Genomic DNA, 20,928 nt, shown 5'->3' on the forward strand with positions numbered 1-20,928 from the left:
TTATCGAGTGTGTCCAAAATGGCCTGGGAGGCCAAATAAGCTCTTGTCCCATTTGTACACTCTTGGAGTTAAATGAACACTGAATTGTATAGTGCAGCAGGTGAGCAGGGTTCTTCATCTTCAACAGAGTAAGTTACAGTGGGGTTGACAACTCTTTGGATTATTTTTTTAACCACTTGAACCCTAGCATCCCTAACATATTCTGAGGAGAACTTTTAGTCCAAAAAAAAAAAAAAGATGATCTACATTTCACTGACATCTGGTGGGGTCCGCTCCCCTCCCGGCCCACAGGTTGAGAACCACTGCTCTATATATGAGACCCCCTGAGTGTCTGGAATAAAGCTGAGCTCTATATGCACACAGAATAACTCTTCCTACTTCTGGGCCTCTGTATCCCTACTTCCGTCTACAGGTGTTACTGATGATACTAATTAAGGCTCTCTTCCATTTAGTGTTCTCAAACTTTTTTTTAAATTTCAAGGACCCCCATAACTCTCAGAGTTACACACCCGTACAAGGCCATTTGGAACCCCCCCAAGGACACTTTTGAGATCCACTGGTGTAGCAGAGTGTTTCCAGTGAGCCAGCATCCTGACTCTGTTTGACCATAATGGAACAGAGCCTTCATTAGTATCATCGGCAACACCTGTGAAGGAAGTAGGGAAGGGGGGCCCGGAAGTAGTTATTCTGTGTGCATAGAGCCAATTGAATTGTGTCCCCTGCAGTGTGAAGATGTGGCACCCCGCAGCAGCGACAGTGACAGCGTGGGTGTTGGTTGTGATGGTGGGTGTTGCCGGGGCTGTCCCCTCCTCACGCCCCTCCTGCCCCCGGTCCTGCTCTTGTCCCCAACCCTCAGAGCTCCACTGCACCTTCCGCTCCCTCCACTCCATCCCTGCCGGCATCTCCAAACAAGTGGAACGGATCAACCTGGGGTCGGTAGTGCTGCTGATGATGGTTTCATTATAATTCAGCCACACCAATCATGTCATTACAGCCCACGCAGGCACATTTAAAGCTGCAATCCCGCAACTTATTTTTTTGTTGTGTTGCAGGTTCAACGCCATCCACACGTTGACAGAGACGTCTCTGGCTGGTCTGAGACAACTGGAGCTGCTGATGATCCATGGGAACAACATCCATGAGCTGCCACACAGAGCTTTCACTGACCTCAACGCTCTACAGGTATAAATAACTCTTAAGTCTCTAACCACAGAGCTTTCACTGACCTCACCTGTCTGCAGGTGAACTTGACACTAGCTGTTAGGGCAACACACACACAGGCTGCGCAGCGTAGTAGAACGGTATCGACGTGCATGAAGTGATTGTGCAGTCAGTCCAAGTTGGGAATTAGACATTACCCCAGGTGAAGGAATTTAAGTATCTTGGGGTCTTGTTCACGAGTGAGGGGAGGACGGAGAAGGAGACCAGCCGGAGAATCAGGGCGGTATTGCAGTCGGTGTACCGCACTGTTCTGACGAAAAGAGAGCTGAACCAGAACGCAAAGCTCTCTGTCTACCGATCAATCTTCGTTCCTACTCTCACATTATGGTCATGAAGTGTGGGTCATGACCGAAAGAATAAGCTCGCGAATACAAGCGACCGAAATGAGTTTCTTCCGACGGGTGGCTGCCTGGCTGGGCTGCCTGAGATAGCGTGAGAAGTTCAGTCACGCAAGAGAGACTCGGAGCAGAGTCACTGCTTCTTCGCCTGGAAAGGAGCCAGCTTAGGTGGTTCGGGCATCTGGTTAGGATGCCTCTTGAGCGTCTCCCTAGGGAGGTCCTCGATGCACGTCCCACTGGAAGGAGACCCCAGGGCAGACCAAGGCGTTTGCAGCCTGTGTGTGTTGCCCTTCACACTGCACACCAATGAACTGGATACACTGTCACTGCACTACGGCTGTCACGATTACAAATGTCACACCAATAATAGCAATTAACGATTTCATTGTGTTTTGGGCATTGAACATTCGAACATAATTATGAATAAAAAATACATTTATTTTTGTCTTTTAGGCTTTATAATCAAACATTGCACAGGGAAGATATGTTATATACAAAGACCTTTCTGACATTTATTAATTGTATACCGAAAAAAGGTAAAAGAGATAGCAGATATCTGTGTGCCGAAATGAACACACACTCACTGTGTGTGTGTGTGTGTGTGCGCGTGCGTGCGTGCGTGCGTGCGTGCGTGCGTGCGTGCGTGCGTGCGTGCGTGCGTTTGATGACCAGATGCTGAAGATGAGCTACAACAAGCTGGTGGAGCTGGACAGAGACACTCTGCATGGCCTGTGGTCCCTGGCCCGTCTCCACCTGGACCACAACCGCCTGGAGTTCATCCACCCGGACGCCTTCCAGGGCCTGACCGCCCTGCGCCTGCTGCAGCTGGAGGGGAACAGGCTGCAGAGGCTGCACCCCGCCACCTTCTGCACCTTCTCCCTGGCGGGAGGGCACCTCCACGCCTCCACCCTCAGGTACAGGGCACCTTCTCCCTGGCGGGAGGGCACCTCCACGCCTCCACCCTCAGGTACAGGGCACCTTCTCCCTGGCGGGAGGGCACCTCCACGCCTCCACCCTCAGGTACAGGGCACCTTCTCCCTGGCGGGAGGGCACCTCCACCCTCAGGTACAGGGCACGCCTGACCAGGGACGTGGACACATAGACATCAAAGGGGGCTTCAGCCCCTGCCCTTCTACCCCCTTATTAAACAACTGCCCTTTCCAGACCACAAATGCAGCATTTACTATGGTGGAAGAAATGCAAATGCCACTCCTTTCCATGCCAGCATTCAGGAGAATTGCTTTTTTTCCCGAAGTCTCCATACATCTCTACTAGCTAAAGAGTGCTGGGTTGCACCCCGGAAATAGCTGATCTACAAGCTCTGACTGACCGACTGCGAAAATAGACTCAATCAATCAATCAATCACTCAATCAATCAATCAATCACTCACTGAAGTACATTTTGAATATCAAAGTTGTAGGCTACTTGTAACAGAGTCTCATACTTTTACTTAAGCAAAACAGTCCTGGGAGTATTCTTCTATCACTTCTCACTGGGTATATCATTTTTTCCCACCCTGTAACTCTGTGCTGTCCTGTCATCATTCCTCCTCGGCACTTTTTGTGGCCCCTCCTGTTGCTTCAATCTCACGCACGCACGCACGCACGCATGCATGCACGCACGCACGCACGCACGCACGCACGTTGAGAGCTTGTAGATCTGCTATTTTCACAATTTTTGTCCAAAAGTGTCCTCTTTATATGGGATTTCAGCCCCTGCCTCTCTAACACTCTCTGCACGTCTCTGCGCCTGACACGAATTTACATTTATTTCACTTCATTATTCAGACAGAAAGCCCTTCCCACGGCAGCAGTTTCTGGGATGGGCGTTGCCAATTAAAGCGGCAGTCCTCGGCGATTGGTTCACACTGGACCAATCAAAATAGACGTCGTTGTCAATGTGGCTAACCCGGTTGATATCCAAACAAACACGATCAACAAGCGCTACTAGTATGTAAACAAACACAGTAAAATATGTCGGATGATGATGATGTTTCTAAAACCTGTCGTTTCTGTAAAGAAATTATTTATCATAAGGTGATTTAATAGCCAGAACTGTATGGTCACAAGTTAGAAACTAGTTGAAACACGCCAAAAGTGATTGGCCGGAATGACACATGTGATGATTTGATTGGTGATTTTCATTCAACACTAATGCCATATCACAATAGTACAATATCCAAAATCACAGGCAATGGATATGGATACTAGGGATGTTCCGATCAAGTTTTTTTCCGGTCATTTGAAATTTTTATTTCTGATCGCGTGATCGAATTCGAGACAACCCTAATTAGGTGAGTATATGTACTAACGGTGACATGCCTGTCTCCGTCCTCAGGCACCTGCACCTGTCGGACAACGCGCTGACCACACTGGAGCCGGCACTGCTGGCCTCCATGCCGCGGCTGGAGAACCTGTACCTCCACGGGAACCCGTGGACCTGCGACTGCCGCATGCGCTGGTTCCACCACTGGGACAGCGCGCTCTCCCCGGGTGAGCTTCTGCTGCAGAGTGCCACTTTTACTGTGGTTTTATTTTTATTTGGGTTATTTTCAGACAGACAGACAGACAGACAGACAGACAGACAGACAGACAGACAGACATGCATTTACTAATCTCACAAGAGATCGCTGCACATAAATAAAAATAAAATGTGTACAGCATCGTCCCAACCTGTAGCTAGTAGTAGTGCGTTACAATATTTGACATACAGCCTGTGCAGGTAATGCACCCTCGAACAATTGGAATTCATTAATAGTATGTGTGTGCTTTCCAGCACATTCTAGTGAACGATGAAAGGGGAGCAGAGTTTTTATTGTTCTATTTTGAGTAATTTATCCTTTATCATTCATCCCTGTAAATGGTCGCCTTTATCAGTCAAGCATTGACCGCTCATTGACGTCATATTTTGATGTGAATCTGTGCCCACACTAATAAACGATGACGTTGCGTTCCCGCGTATGTTTCTTCCCCGTCCAGGCGTGCTGAAGTGTAAGAAAGACAGAGCGTACCCCGGAGGTGAGCTGTGTGCTCTGTGCTCCTCTCCCAGACACCTCCGCAGCAAGGAGCTGCAGGCGGTGGAGGAGAGCATGATCTGCAGCGGTCCCGTCATCGCCAGGTCATCGTCACGTCAGAGGACCCCCGGAGGGCCCCCGCTCGCCGACGACACAGAAGTCCTGGCCGCGGAGGAGTTTAGGGAACCGCTGGGCAACGTCTCCCTGGGCCTGTCCGACGAGCACGGGAACCAAGTGGACCTGGCGTGCGCCGTGGGAGAGCCCCGGGAGCTCGCCAGGGTGGACTGGGAGCAGGTGGACGCCACGCGGCTCTCCGCCAACGCCAGCCTGTCTGTGGAGCTGGACTGCCCCGTGGACCGGGACAGCTACGAGCTGCTCTGGAGGCTCATCGCCTACTACAGCGACGTGCCCGCCCACTTGAAGCGAGACAGCGCCGCGAGCGGAGAGGCGCGCCGTTCCAGCTACACGTACAGACAGGACATGGAGAGGGACGCGCTGTACTACACGGGCGTCAGGGTCAACGTGGCCGCCGCGCCGGCGTGGCTCATGCAGCCGTCCGTGGACCTGCAGCTGGACCGGCCGCAGTCCACGGGGAAGAGCGCCAGGCTGGTGCTCCGCACGCGCCTCTCGCAGACCGTCCAGGCCGAGATGGCGCGGAGGCAGCGACGCTCGTGGGTCGCCATCGAGTCCACGAACGCCACGCGGACGACGTTGAGCATCGTGGCGGGCGGCGCCAGCCGGATGGACTGCAGGGTGCGGAGTTCCGAGCCGGCGGCCATTCGGTGGATGTTGCCAGATGGCACCCAGGTAAGGGATTGGATCATATGAAAATTACGATTATTGTGGCAAAAATTATTGCGATTAACGATTATGTTCACGCTAATACAAAATATGTTTATAAAACTTAAAATGCCACTTTTGTTTAACCACTTGAACCCCCCAGCATCCCTATTCTACAAGCTCACAATGCGTTGCGTTGCGTTGCGTTGCGATGCGTTTGCGAGCTTGTAGATCTGCTATTTTTGGCGAATTGATTTGTGTAGAGTGAAATTAGAGCGTAGCAAATGTGCTTTTTACAGGTATGTTTTAACAAGTATATAGGCAGGGTTTAAGTGGTACTGAATTTGCAGCTCAACAAAAGCTAATTAATCCTATAGTGTGTACTGGAGGTAGATTTAAATCTCCACCATACGATTATTGTGAGCTGTTTTGTAAAATCACGATAAACGCTAATAAACGATTGTTATCCCATCCCCACACCCAGGTGCAGGCGCCGTCCGGCGGCTCAGACGACCGGCTGTCCGTGTCGGGTGACGGAACTCTGGCCATCTCGCCCGCCGGCCACTCGGACGCGGGCATGTACTACTGTATCGCCGCCGTGCACGGAGACCTGTCCGTGCTCCCGTTCCGCTTGGCGGTGGAGGAGTCCTCCAGCCCGCCCCCGGGGGGAGGCGACGAGGAGAGCTCCCCTCCTCCTCCTCCTCCGCACGTCCAGGGTTTCGTGGGGGAGCCCGTCACGCTGCCGTGCGCGGCGTCCGGCTCGCCCGACGCCCACATCGACTGGATCCTACCGGGCGGCGCCATCGTGAGCTTCGGGGCCAACTCCTCCAGAGTGGTGGTGTTTTCCAACGGCACTCTGCGGATTGCGCGCGCACAGCCGTCCGACGGCGGCTACTACAAGTGTGTGGCCGTCAACCAGCACGGCGTGGACGCGCTGGCGACTAGAGTCGCGCTGAGCAGGCGTGCGGGGGCGGCCGTGAGGCCGCTGCGGACGTTCCCGGCGAGACCCCAGTCGGTCTCAGGCGTCAACACCAAAGTCAAGGTCCCCACGCTGGCCGCGGAAGAGGAGGCGTCCGGGGACGAAGACGGGACCTCCCAGGAGGAGGAGGACAGTAAGCAGAGAGGTGGGAGTCAAAACGCCGGCGGTGGGAGGGGCGGCCACCCGTCCAGGACCATGTGGCGGAGGCCGGCCACGCCACGCAGGCCCGCGGCGCCGAATGCCAACGACCGGAGAAACGCCGTCATTGAGACCAGGCGAAGGATCAACAACAAAATCGACCCGGCGAAGTGGGCCGACATTTTGGCCAAGATCAGAGACAAAACCGCCCAGAGCAACGCCACGGCGAGTCCGACCACCACGGAGAGGAGGAAGGAGGGAGTAACCGGGCGCCAGACGCCGTCGAGCACCAACATGGAGGGGTCATCAGAGGTCGACACCACCTCACCGCCCGCCACGACGGAACGCCGCGACGAGGCCGGTGGAGCACACGCCGCACCCGTGACACCTAATGACCCCGGCGCCCGTCGCCCCCACGGCAGGACACACGTGTCACGTGGGAAACAGCACGCCCAGAGAGTACGCTTCACGGCCGACACACGCCGTAAAACGGCGGACGCCCGCGACACAGCCCCGGACCGGAGCGCGAGCGCTTCCCCTCTCTCCACAGCTGTCCCCCAGAGGGCTGTCACTGACTGGCAGGCCAGAGTGTTCAGCACGAGCAGCAGCGCCGTGCACGACAGCTCTGTACGACAGCCTCTACACGATGTCACAACCGCCGACGCAGTCACAACAACAGCCGACAGCTCTCGCACGTCTGAGCGCTCGGAGAGCTCTGTCAGCAGCTCCAGCAGACACAGAGAAGTGCCTGTCCTCCGCGGGAGTAGACTTAACCCTCTGCCGACCACAGACGAGCCGCCGGCCACGGAGGAGAGGCAGGATGAGACCATGTTGGCCCCACGCGCCGAGCCGGAGGCTCACGCGCCGTTGTTGACGACGCTCTCTCCCACAACTATGCCTGCTCGCAGGCTGAGCGGTAAGAAGAAGGGGAGCAGGGGAAGGGGGCCCACTCGTCCCCGACCCCCGAACTCCGGACGGAGGGGGGGCAGGAGGAAGCAGAGGCCCGACAGGAGGAAGCAGAGGCCCGATCGGCCCGGCCGGTTTACTACTGCCACACCTGCGGAGGCTCCCCTGGCCACGGCTCCCATGCGGCTAAAAATAGAACCGTGGGGAAAGGCCCCGTCCGCGGCAGCCAACGACAATAGCGCTGTTCCATTCACTGGCGGCCAAGCCACGTCACCGGGCCCGCTGAGTCACAAAGCAAGTACAGTCTCCGGGCACGACGACAGGCCAGCCGCCGAGCCCCCCACCACCCCCTCCCCGCCACCACCAGCCTCTCTCCCCCTAACAAAGCACAGCCTTCTGCCTCCGGCCAAACCGCCGCTCCGAAGCACGTCAGTCGCGCCGTTGTTTCCGACGACCTCTCCAGGAGCGGGTCGCGTGGAGATGGCTCTCGGTGCGAGCACTGAGTCAGAAATCGGCACAAGCTCGGGCGTTTCCACGCCGGCCGCTCACCGGAGGTTTACGAGCGCCCCTCTTCTGCCCGTTAAACCCTTAGAAGAGACACAAAGGGGAAGCGTTCCGGGAGACCTTGGACCCGTGCCACGCTCTGACGAGTCGGTCGAGAGCGCTCGGGTTCCAGTGCGAGTGCAACCAGATGTGGTTCAGAGCTACGCTCCCACTGAAGCAGCTGAAAAGGTGCCTTTCAAAGAGATGAATGTGCGGTTATTCTCCTCAGCTGCTCCCTCTGTCCAGCGTGAAATCAACCGTCCCTCCGGCACAAACTCTGAGAGCGACTGGATAACAACAACAACAACAGCAGCAGCAGGCGGCATTTATAAGGAGGATGCTTTGGAAACCACAAAGAGGCCTGTGGTTTCTCAAAGCATCCCCCTAATAAATGGTGAAGAGAGAACAGCTCACATTCCCTCAGACGGAGACAACCCTTTCAAAGAAGCTGCCTCGGCGTCAGTAAATCCCGCAAGGCATTTTATGTCGACGACACCTGCCACGGCGAAGTCGTCTCCTCTGCTCCCGTCCGAGCGGAGGACGCCGCATGCCACAGTGCCCGTCACCACGCCCGCCGGAGGCCGAACAGGGCCCGTTACCATCATTACCCGCGAGGGTCCCAAGTTCAACCAGATCCCAGATAGCCACAGTGAGAGAGCCCAACGCCCAGAGCAGAGAACACCCCTCTCCCCGGGCAGGGATCCCCTCGTCATTATCAGCAGCCGTCCAGTGCCGGACCGCGCAAGAGCCTCGTTTCCTGCGACGCACTCGGACGGCCAAAATGTAGTTGTATTCCGTAGCACAACAAAGCCTTCCACCCAGAAACCAACCGTCACACAGGCGGTCAAACAAACAGCCACAGTTCACAGATCACACACAGACACAGTGCGGTCAACCCCCGCACGGACCGACGAGTCCAGAGCACCCACTCAGAGTGTTTCCAGTGGTCACCATCTTCCCGGGACGGCCGCCTCGTCCAGGGGGAGGCCGCGGATAACGAACGCCAGCGGACGCACCGTCACCGTGGCCGCAGAGGCGGACGCCCAGCTGCCCTGTGAAGCCGTGGGGGAACCCATGCCCTTCCTGTCCTGGACCAAAGTCTCCACCGGTATGTACGCTACGAATGAACCTCCTGTTCACATCCAGAGATCTGCAAGCTCACAACGCCCCGCGCTGCGAGCTGTTGTGAGCTTGTAGATCGGCTATTTTTTTTTCACAAAAGTTTGGAGTAAGGGGGGAAAAAGGGCAGACCAAGTACAGACTAAGTCAAAGGTTCAAGTTTACTATGTGTTGAGGGTTTAAGTGGTTAAATGTCTGAAAATGCACTTTAACCAAAATACGTTGATTTACAAAATAATTATGATAGTGCTGCCAAGCTATCAATGAAATCTATGTTCAAGTGGTGGAAAAAGTACTCAAATGTTTTACTTATCAGTATCAATACTGCAATGTAGAAATAGGCCTACTCTGTTACAAGTAAAAGCCCGTAATTCAAAATATACTTAGTATTAGTAGTATTGGCATCAAAATGTGCTTGAAGTACCAAGTAAAGGTACTCATTATGCAGAATGTCCCATTTCAAGTAGTGGAGTTTGAGTACAATATTTGGATCCAAGATGTAGTGGTAATAGTGAAAAATCACACCTGTGTGAAGTGAGGGGCACTCACTTCATCATATCATCTTACATCATCGTACATCATCTCATTCCGGCCAATCAGAATTTGCGTCGGCGCGTCCTTCTCACCTTCGTCCTCAATGTTTGTGTTTACACGAACACTCAAAATTGTCCATTCATTGTCAATGACATTTAATGTTTGTGTCGGTCAACGTTAAAAGCTGGACACATATCGCCCCTCAAAAATACAGAAAATTGGAAAGTACAAATACCTCAAAATGGTACTTAAGTACAATAGTTAAGTAGATTACTTAGATTACTTACTGTGCTTTACACCACTGTCTGCAACACATTTGTACTGTATATAATATGTAGTGTGGGGGGGGGGGGGGGGCTATGCAAAGGTTAGACTGTAATCTAAATGCCAGGGTCCTGCTTCATCTCTCTCCTTGGCCTGAAAAATGTTGAAGACCCCTGGCCCTGACTTATATAAAATATTCATCCCTCTGTAGATACTATAGAACTATAATCTATGAACGGTTGCTTTTGTTTCCGGAAGGTTCAGCTGATCATTGTTTTAAGGGGTCCTTGGGCGTCAAAAATGCATTACATCAATAGCAGGTGTCAACTATTGTGCCACGATGAATATTGTCTTTCTCCGTAGAAAATATATTTTACACGTGAAATCTTCACGGAAGAGGCTAACGCCAAAATAACATGGGATCCCCTGAGATCTTGAGGAAAAAATAGAGTCCGCAACACTGGTATGAAGATCCACTGGTGTATAGAGGGTATGCGTGTGACATCATCATCAAACCAGGAAGTTATGCAGGAACGCCTACTGAGTGGCAAAAAACTACTTTCTGGCCTTGACAGCCCATACATCCACACAGAAAAGTCCTATCTGATTGCATTAAACGACATTAAACAATGTTAAACTCACTTTGCATGTTGCTTTGCCACTCGATTTGCCACTCGATGTGCCATTCACTTTAAGCATGCACATACCCTCTATTGATTCAATCCCCTGAGATCTCACAACCGCCAGGCTGAGAACTTCGTTTATAGCATTTATGATGAAGTTTGAGTTATTAAAGAGAACCATGTTTAAAACATTATGATGAAGTTTGAGTTATTAAAGCATAAACGATAGGGAGACGAACACACATGCCAGCCATGGTGAAGTATAAAAAGTAAGCAGTCACACGCGTATACTGAAGGCATGATGTTGTGATTTAATTAAAAACTGACAACATTTCATCAAGTCTCCTTCAGGGCATGACAAATACTTGTCATGCCAAAACGACAATGTAGGTAGATTTGTATTAAATTAAACCTTTATAGGCTACACATATGTGACTGATTTCCTTCATAATTAACCCATTCAGGCCTGACGTCGAAATTTAAAAAAAAAAGTTTTCTAAATCATGACAATTTTCGGAAAGATTTGAGGCACATTTTAACGATTTTTCAAAAATAGCAGACCTACAAGTTCATAGCGCGCCACTCGGTGGCGCGCTATGAGCTTGTAGATCTGCTATTTTTCAATAGCTAAATTATAACATAATGTTTAAAACGCTAACGCTAACGTGACATGGATGCGTTCCAGGTCTCAATGGATTAAGCCATTGTTAAATGAATACATTCTTTCTAGAAAAAGGCCTCAACGGGTTGAGGTTGGTGACAGGTGCGTAGGACAAAAGTGCATATACTAAAAGGGATATCTTTGAAAATCAAAGAAATGGACCCGCACACAGTCGGAAACTTGGCAAAGATGTTGCTCTTTTATTAAGTCTTATTAAAGAGCAACATTTTTGGCAAGTTTACGACAGTGTTTTTCTTTTCTTTGTTTTTCAAAGATACCCCTTTCAAATGAATACATTCAAAAACACATTCACGCTTAAAGGAAAGCATCTATGTCATTTTAGATTTTAGGCTATTTTTGGCCATTCAACAACAGTCAAGCTCGCTGTGAGCTTGTATATCCATGCTTTTTGAAGATTCTTGAACAATATAAATGTTTGGAAGATGTGGAATATTCTTTTTTTATATATATATTATGGAGGGACAGACAGTAGGCTGACAGGAAATGGGGAGAGAGATGGGGGGGAAGACATGCAGTAAAGGCCGTCGGGATCGGGAGTCGAACCCACGGCACACTGCCAGACTGGATTACCAGCCGAGGTGCCTGCATGGACCGCTGAGCCGGAATATTATTTTGTTTTAACACACATCTTCTATTCTACACCTGCCCTAAGGTGCGAGCGTGGCCCAGAACACACGCGTCCAGAGGTTCGAGGTCCACCCCAACGGGACGCTGGTGATCCGGACGGCGCAGCCGGCGGACCGGGGCCAGTACCTGTGCATGGTGCAGAACCAGTACGGCTCCGACAAGGTGCTGGTCACCCTGGCGGTGATGACCCAGCACCCGCGGGTGCTCCAGCCCCGGCACCGCGACGCCACCGTGCCCCTGGGCGGCGCCGTGGACCTGGAGTGCGCCGTCACGGGGCACCCCGCCCCCCGGGTCACGTGGGTGCTCCCCGACCGCGTCCACCTCTCCGTCAGCCCGCCCGTCATACCGCCGCACCAGCGGGTGGCGCTGTTCAACAACGGCACCCTCCGAATCACCCAGGTAAATTAAGTTTGTTTTCAATTTCAGTTTGGATTTACATTTTTTACTTGTAAATGTAGTGGGTAGAGTGTTGGTTTGTTTAATTTTTGAAAAGGGTTTAGTTTTCATTAGTTTTAGTTTTATTAGTGTGGTTGCCCTAATTGTTATTGTAATATGCTGTAATATGCTGTAATATGCGGATATTATATCAAAAAGTTCAGAAAGATAGTGAGGTCCCTGTATACTACTTACAATCTAATCGCTCAAAACGCGACTGGCTATTTTCACTATTTTTTAAGATGTTTGAAAATTTTTGAAAATATTAGAATATCTTTTTTTCTAATTAGAAAATATTAATATATTAGACTTCAATTCAGTTTCAGTTAGCCTAATTTTTAGAGTTAAAGCTGTACTATGTAACTTTACTCTTCTACCCCAGATTAGAATCATGTTGCCTGCGTAAATGCTGATTTTGTTTTGCCTGATAGCCTGCTTGCTCAGGGGATAAATTCAATCTTGACCATCAGTTGAAAATGTGTGTCAGATCCTGTGTCTAGGAGAGACATGACCTTTGACACGATCTAAATGTATCAATAGAGACATGACCTTTGACACGATCTAAATGTATCAATAGAGACATGACCTTTGACACGATCTAAATGTATCAATAGAGACATGACCTTTGACACGATCTAAATGTATCAATAGAAGAGCAGGGAGACAAAATACAACCACTCCAATTGTACACATTGTAGATTGGCCAAAATTACATTTTATTAATAAAAAAAGTTACATTAGTGTCACTTTAAAGGTATATTCAGTGATTTGACTTAATCTAAATATCACTTTTTATCACATTTTTTCTGGATAATCCTCCCTACTATAGAGTGTGCTGACCATATAAGGAGTTCCTCCCCCCTGGGGTCAAAAAACCCTAGTTTCAGTTTTGGTGGCGGGTGGCAAAGCCTTCATCCAATCAGGATGAGAGAGGCCTTCCTCCAATCATGATCGAGTGGGGCGGGCCTTGGTGCACATGCTGTTGGCCTATTGCACTTCCCCCCACTGTAGAGCGTGCATGTGCACATTTTGTTACCGGGGCGGACTGGGTGGTTTTCCAAATCACTCAAATCACTGAATGCTCCTTTAACTGAAATATCTTGTTTTAATTTCAATTCTAGATATATTTATTTCATTTATTAACTATTATAACCTTGCGAATCCCCACCCCCCAGGCCAGCTACGCAGACCGGGGCGTGTACAAGTGCATCGGGAGCAGCCCGGTGGGCGCCGACACCGCCTCGGTCCGCCTCCACGTCACGCTGCTGCCGCCGGTGATCCAGCAGGCGCAGCACGACAACGCCACCCTCCCGGAGGGCGGAGCGGCCTACCTCCACTGCTCCGCCCGGGGAACGCCCGAGCCCGCCATCCGCTGGACCACGCCCGACGGCCTCCAGCTGGCGCCCTCGCAGTTCACCGGCGGCGGACGCAACAGCGTCCTGGTGTTCCCCAACGGCACGCTCTACGTGCGGGGTCTGACGGCGGCCAGCGCCGGCAGGTATGCCATAATTGTTGTTATCGTTTGTCGTGATAAAACTGCAGACTCACTCTCCCAATCGTCCACCGTAATTTGAAGACTGGCCTCTTCCGACTCCACTTTAGCCCGGGGCACTTGCCCTAGCCTTGTCAACCTGGTAGGCTTATGCAAAGGTTAGACTGTAATCTAAATGCCAGGTTAATTTGTTGACCTGGCTGGCGTCCTATAGTCTGTAAAGTTGTACAGATTCATATTTTTTCATATCATTATACTGTTTAGACTGATGATAGTGTCTTAGTTTACTTATGATCCTAGATGACTATTTCTATGCATTTGATGTTACCTCGTGTTTACCTTTTTTACTGTAAGTCGCCCTGGAGTGTCTGCTAAATGCATAAATAGTACATTTAGAACAATAATCGTATCAAAGAAATGTTACTTGATCGTGAAATTGTCCTCCGTCATAGGCCTACACTACTAGGATGAATTAGTCCTACTACTAGGATGAATTGTCCTCCGTCATAGGCCTACACTACTAGGATGAATTAGCTTTTGTTGAGCTTTCAAATTCAGTACCTGTGAACTAAAGAGTGCATGTGGTTATCTCGCTCTGCACAAATCTATTTGGCGGCAGGAGACTTGCCTGCCGGAGACATTAGCATCTTTCTGCCGGTCATCAAATTATTGACGACTCCTTTAAGCATTATATTTGATTAAAGCATTATATTTGATTAAAGCATTATATTTGATTAAAACATGTAATCTTCGTATGGTCCCGTGATCCCTGCAGGTACGAGTGCACGGCCAGCAGCGCGCTGGCCTCCAGCAGGAGGGTGGTGACGCTGACCGTAGTGAAGGGCCTCTCGGCCTCCGTGCCCGTCTCCTCCACCAAGGCCCGCATCGTGTCCTCGTCCCCCCAGAGGACAGACGTGATGTACGGGGGCACGGTGCAGCTGGACTGCCTGGCCACGGGGCAGCCGGAGCCCAGGATCATCTGGAGGACCCCCTCCAAGAAACTGGTGGACTCCCAGTACAGGTGATTAAGTTGAGTTGAGTTGAATTGAGTTGAGTTGAGTTGAATTGAGTTGAGTTGAGTTGACACCTTGACAGGTTTGACAGGTTTTGTGGGCATCCCCTGATGATTAGTTTGATGTGCATTATTGTTTTCTAACTCAACAGTAAACAAAGCCGACATACAGTATAAGTGTATACTGGGTATCTGCACCTTTTAAGACCTTTAGAATACCAAATTGGCCAAATTGTCAAATATTACGTAAGAAACATACAAACTAATGTTGAAAATTTGTCTTTATTTTCAAAAGTCCCCAAAGGTCATTTTCAGGCCAAATACATTTTGGGGCATGAAAAAGTTTGAGAACTACTGATAACTGCTTATTAAACCCACGTGTTCCTCCTCCTCCAGTTTCGACCCCAGGATCAAGGTGTTCGCCAACGGCACGCTCACCGTGCGCTCCGCGACGGACGCCGACAGCGGCGACTACCTGTGCGTGGCGCGCAACAAGATGGGCGACGACTACGTGCTGCTGCGGGCCGCCGTGCTGACCCGCGCGGCCAAGATCGAGAGGAAGCGGCCGCAGTCCTCCAGCCAGGAGGTGGCGTACGGCGGAGACCTGAAGGTGGACTGCGTGGCCTCGGGTCTGCCCGACCCCGAGATCAGCTGGGCCCTGCCGGACGGGACCATGGTCAACCCCGTCAAGCAGGAGGTCGGTGAGAGGCCCGGCGCTGGACGCAGCCGCAGGTACTGTATATAGTAGACTGTCCTGAATGAATGTTGGGCCATGTTTAGCGATGTTATGCAATTCAAAATATGATTGGCTTTCAAGATAGTCAATGCGACTGTGCCCTCAATGTCCTCAATGCCCGCATACCACCTATAGAACAAACATGGGTAAATTGTACTTCTACAGCACTGCCACCCACCTGGCAGTGGCTTAGGGGTAGAGTGGCCGGTAGAGCAGCCGGATGGCAACCGCAAGGTTCCCAGTACGATCCCGGGCTCCCCCAGAGTTAGTGTCGAAGTGTCCTTGAGCAAGACTCTGAATCGGCATTGGTATATGAATGTGTGGGTGAATGTAATGCACACATCTATGTAAAGCGCTATATAAAAAATGCACCATATATAAAATGCATCCAAGTGTGGAATGCCCTGACACTATCACTTAGATAATGTGGAGCTTTAAAACAGGCCTGAAAATCCTGCCGAGGGGGGTAATTATTAGATCTATGGATCTCGAATGATGAGTAAATAATGCTGGCAGGTAAATAATTACTGAAAACATATCAGGTGTTCATTAATGTCAGATGTGCTTAGTGCTTACCCAGTTTGTTTATAACCAAACAGTATTTCTTTAACATGCCACTGTCAAATGGATGAAGGCATTAAGGCTCAGGATGTTTTTATCAAACTCTTCACCAGATGGAACTGTCAAGCTGCGGCGATTTATTCATAGCAAAACATTGCTGAGTGATATCTCAGCATTCCCGCTTCGATCTAGTGTTGTGCCTGCGGTACGTCTTATGTATGAATACTGATGAATACAGCGGGAAGCCAGACCCAGGTTATGTGTCGGTTTCTGCGTTCTCTATGCCATGTCACCTGATGGATGACATTTCACTCAGTGATTCAGCCGTAAAGGCATTCATTCATTGTGCATGTAATGTAGTGGCAGCCATTTAGAGAGCACATACAATTTTCCGATAGATAATTCAGAAAATATTTATATTAATTATGTTAAGCCTGGAACCAAGCCATCCAAGCTCCTGGTGAATCATGACCATATAAATCAAATAGTACCGGTATATAAACTATTTATATACGTACTACAGGTATATTATTATTATTAAATTACCCTTTTTTGTGGCTTTCAAATATTGAAATCAAGACACAGAATCGAATGTTTTATGGCCATTATTCACCTGGTTTTTGTTTTGAATTTTTTTGAAAAATCTTGAAAGTGATTGAAACATGTTGAATGATAAAAAAGAAATAAAAATGAACGCCAATCTTCTCCTCTGGGTGTGTCCCTGGGCACAAAACATTTTAAGATGGAGGGGGTCCACGGCCAAATATATATCATTTTGGGAGTCCTTGGCATGAAAAGGTTTGAGAAGCACTGATTTAGAAAGCATTTGTAGACTCGTCCTCAGTTCTTAATGGCTTAATAAAAAGGTCTGTTGAAGGTCCTTGTCATTGTGCTGTAACAGTGTTCCTGTTGAAGGTCCTTGTCATTGTGCTGTAACAGTGTTCCTGTTGAAGGTCCTTGTCATTGTGCTGTAACAGTGTTACTGTTGAAGGTCCTTGTCATTGTGCTGTAACAGTGTTACTGTTGAAGGTCCTTGTCATTGTGCTGTAACAGTGTTACTGTTGAAGGTCCTTGTCATTGTGCTGTAACAGTGTTCCTGTTGAAGGTCCTTGTCATTGTGCTGTAACAGTGTTACTGTTGAAGGTCCTTGTCATTGTGCTGTAACAGTGTTACTGTTGAAGGTCCTTGTCATTAACAGTGTCGCCGCCCTTCAGGTACGTGGTGTTTGACAACGGCACCCTGTACTTCAACGAGGTGGGCATGCGGGAGGAGGGCGACTACACCTGCTACGCCCAGAACCAGCTGGGCAAGGACGAGATGAAGGTCAGGGTGAGGGTCAAGGTGGCGGCCGAGCCGCCGCGCATCCGGGACAAGTCCCCCAAGGTGGTCAGGGTGCCGTACGGCGAGGCGGCGACGCTGAGCTGCAGCGCCGAGGGCGAGCCGGCGCCCGTCGTCTCCTGGACGTCCCCCACCAACCGAGCCATCCCGCCCGCCGCCTCCGACAAGTACCAGGTCCTCCCCGGCGGGACGCTGGTGGTCCACAAGGCGCAGCGCTTCGACGGAGGGAACTACACCTGCTCCGCCCGCAACGCCGCGGGAACGGACCGCCGGGTCATCGCCGTGGAGGTCCTGGTGACCCCGCCGACCATCGGTGGCGCTCGAGGTGGCGCAGACGGCATCCTCCGGGTGAGCGCGGTCAGAGACCAGCGGCTGACGGTGGACTGCGAGGCGACGGGGAGCCCCGTGCCGCGCCTCATGTGGGTGCTGCCGGAGAACGTCATCCTGCCGGCGCCGTACTACGGCGGCCGGATGACCGTGCACCGCAACGGCACCCTGGACATCCGCGCGCCCAAGCTCACCGACTCGGGACGGCTGGCGTGCGTCGCCCGCAACGAGGGCGGCGAGACCCGGCTGACGGTGCACCTGGACGTGAGGGAGGAGGAGCGGCCGCGGGTCCGAGGGCCGCCCGCCACGGACGTCACCCTGCCCCTGACCGTAGGGAACGCCATGACTCTGAACTGCAGCTTCGAGGGCGGCTCCGCGCCGCGCCACGTGACCTGGCTGCTGCCCAACGGAACCCCCCTGCTGAGCGGAGCCCGCCTCTCCAAGTTCTTCCACCGGCCGTCGGACGGCGCCCTGGTCATCGGCAACCCCTCGGTGGCGGAGAGCGGCGTGTACCGCTGCCTGGGACGTGGCGCCACAGGGCTGCTGGAGCGCCAAGTTACGCTGACCCCCGGGAGGAAGCCGCACATCAGCAACAGGTACAACTACCTCCCCCCCCTGTTTGAGGCTCAAAGACAAATGTTAAGATCTATTCAGACTTTCACTCCAAACAAACCATTTACTCGGTTTAAGGCAGGGGCCATTATTCCATTCCATTCAGAAAGCCCTAAATGTGCCAATAACACATCCCGCTCTGATCTTTTATCCAATGCACCAAAAACCAAAAATATGTGTACATTTATGATATATGCCTCAAATTACCTGTAACTAATTGTATTATTCAAAGCAGTGTTTGTTCTTGCATACAAGTGATTGGAACTTGGTGATTGAGATTTCAGCTGTAGGCTAACTCTGACCCTGTGTATAAAGTGAGTTGAATGTATGTGATGTGTTGTGTGTGAATGCTCTGATGAAGGCTCATATAGCCGAAACATGTTTAAGCGTTCATTTTATTGGTGTGTGCTTAGTGCTGCACAATTAATTGAAAAAAGATCGAGATCTAGATTCGGACACCTAATTTCTAAATTTGACCAAGTGCTAAACTAAAGACGATGAATATTTTCCCTGGAAAAAATGAGAATCATGTGAGAATCGTGATCTCAATTCTTGTGGAAGAAAATCGAGATTCACATTTGAGCAACAATGGTGCTTAGTCAGGTTACAATGGTGCAGCTCAGTGTGCCAATACACAAGTGGAAATGTGAGTACTTTGTCACATTATTTGAAAGTTTGGATGTGCTACACTGTACGTTGGGATTTTTTTTTTATTCCTGCTTTTGGGCCTCGCACTCCACTAAGAAACCCCATCGTTGATGCAACAACAACCTCTTTTTATCTTACTGTAGGTACAACTCCCCCGTCAGCGTCCTGACCGGCGAGGACCTCCTGCTCCACTGCGCGTACGGTGACGGCGCAGAGCCGCTCCGGCTGAGCTGGACGCTGCCCAGCGGCGTGGTCCTCGGCCGGCCCCAGAGGGCGGGCCGCTATGCCGTGCTGCCCAACGGCACGCTGTCCGTCCGCCAGGCGTCCGTGTACGACCGCGGCTCCTACATGTGCCGCGCGGCCAACGAGTACGGCGGCGCCCTGCTCTCCGTGGCCGTGGCCGTGCTCGCCTTCCCGCCGCGCATCACCAGCGGCCCGCCCGCCGTCACGTACGCCCGGCGGGGCGTGGCCGTGCAGCTGAACTGTGCGGCGACGGGGACGCCGCGGGCCGAGGTGGCGTGGGAGACGCCGGACCGGCAGCGGCTGGCCGCCAGCGGGCAGCAGCCGCGCCTCTTCGGGAACAAGTACCTGCACCCGCAGGGCTCGCTGGTCATCCAGAACCCCACGCAGCGCGACGCCGGCGTGTACCGCTGCACGGCCAGGAACGCCGTGGGCGTGGACTCCAAGTCCACGTACCTCAACGTTTTCTGAGGGCCCTTCGCCGTCACGAAACTGTTCACCATCACGAAACTGTTCACCGTTCCACTCATCACCGCCACCACGCGCCGGAGGAGCCGACGTGCTGAATGCTGCTACCGCGGTCTTAACTGCCCAAATAGTAAGAACACATACGTGTCCAAATGATCGATGGATTGCAATGTTAGCTAACTCCACAGATGGTTCCAGCAGGTGGTTTAGCAAACGACAGTTATAAGGTGATGGCTGTTTTAATGTTCCAGCAGTTTCTGTCCTGCCTTGATCAGTGAACGAAAGACATTGGCGGCGCTGTCAACATGAACCATGGCGTGCGTCCCTATTCTGGGCATGTAGAAATAGCCAACCGTTGAGCGAATATACAGTAGACAATCTACCATCTGACAATGCATTTCAAGACAATCTACAAGCTTGGAGATGGGTTTGGTGTAGAGGGGAAAAAGGAGAGGGCAAAATATTTACCCTTGGGGGGCCCTGTCAACAAAGTATATAGGGGTTTTAAAGGGTATTTCACTTTAAAACATGTCCAGAGTGTCTACTCAGTCTTTGTGTAGCCCCGGGCGGGTTTAAGTTGCTTGATTCAATATTTAGATATTTGATCAGACCTTCCCTCAACTCCTGAAAAAAACGAATTTGGCCCAGTAGTAAAATGCCCCTTTATAGGTGAAGTGGCTATGACTGGTACCTGCTTTGTTAGAGCTTTCTAACATTATTTTCCATCTCTTCTGATGTTCAAGTGTGTCAATTTTGTTCTGTTGACCCAGACAATGTTCTCTTTTAACTTATATATGATTCAAAACAGTATTTTGATACGAAACATTGTATGATATTGAAGAAACTGATTTCTCATCGGGACAAATTCATGAGTGGAAATTGACATTGATTCAGTTTTATTGGATTTCTTTTTTTGCTCTTTGTGTCGTGTTTTTTTTCCTCCCAGAAACCCATTCATCATGCACATTATTGCTCTGGCAAACCCCCCATATGGTCGCATGGGAACCGCAGGGTCTTTGCATCTGTTTTAAACCATTAAGACCGGAGGCCGATTCTATAAACCCTAAACGTTTTCTGAAAAGATGTTGCTACATATCGTCTATGTCCAAAACTGTTACTTTTTTCAGGATTCGAACTCAAAAGCATGAAAAGTAGCAGATCAACAAGCTCGAAGCGCAGCGTAGATCTGCTACTTTTGATGCTTTTGCGTGATACTGTAGTATGATCAAGTAAGTTAATTTACGGGAAACAAAACACAATAAATTAGAATTATGGAGATAAGAGGTGTATG

The 20,928-nt window shown here is 50.7% G+C and overlaps 1 protein-coding gene across 1 annotated transcript; it reads left to right on the forward strand.

Moving 5' to 3' along the window:
• The first annotated feature begins 801 nt into the window (after window positions 1-801).
• Window positions 802-20,691, forward strand: mxra5a (matrix-remodelling associated 5a). The gene is made up of 12 exons (XM_079495452.1): window positions 802-932; window positions 1,053-1,182; window positions 2,232-2,473; window positions 3,898-4,052; window positions 4,539-5,380; window positions 5,838-9,027; window positions 11,794-12,167; window positions 13,379-13,701; window positions 14,471-14,716; window positions 15,104-15,439; window positions 17,219-18,265; window positions 19,073-20,691. The coding sequence occupies exons 2-12, from the start codon at window positions 1,117-1,119 to the stop codon at window positions 19,638-19,640; spliced, it is 7,389 nt and encodes a 2,462-aa protein (XP_079351578.1). The 5' UTR covers window positions 802-932; window positions 1,053-1,116; the 3' UTR covers window positions 19,641-20,691.
• The last annotated feature ends 237 nt before the right edge of the window (window positions 20,692-20,928 follow it).

Source organism: Electrona antarctica (assembly GCF_951216825.1).
Source record: "Electrona antarctica genome assembly, chromosome: 24".
In the NCBI taxonomy this organism is placed as follows: Eukaryota; Metazoa; Chordata; class Actinopteri; order Myctophiformes; family Myctophidae; genus Electrona; species Electrona antarctica.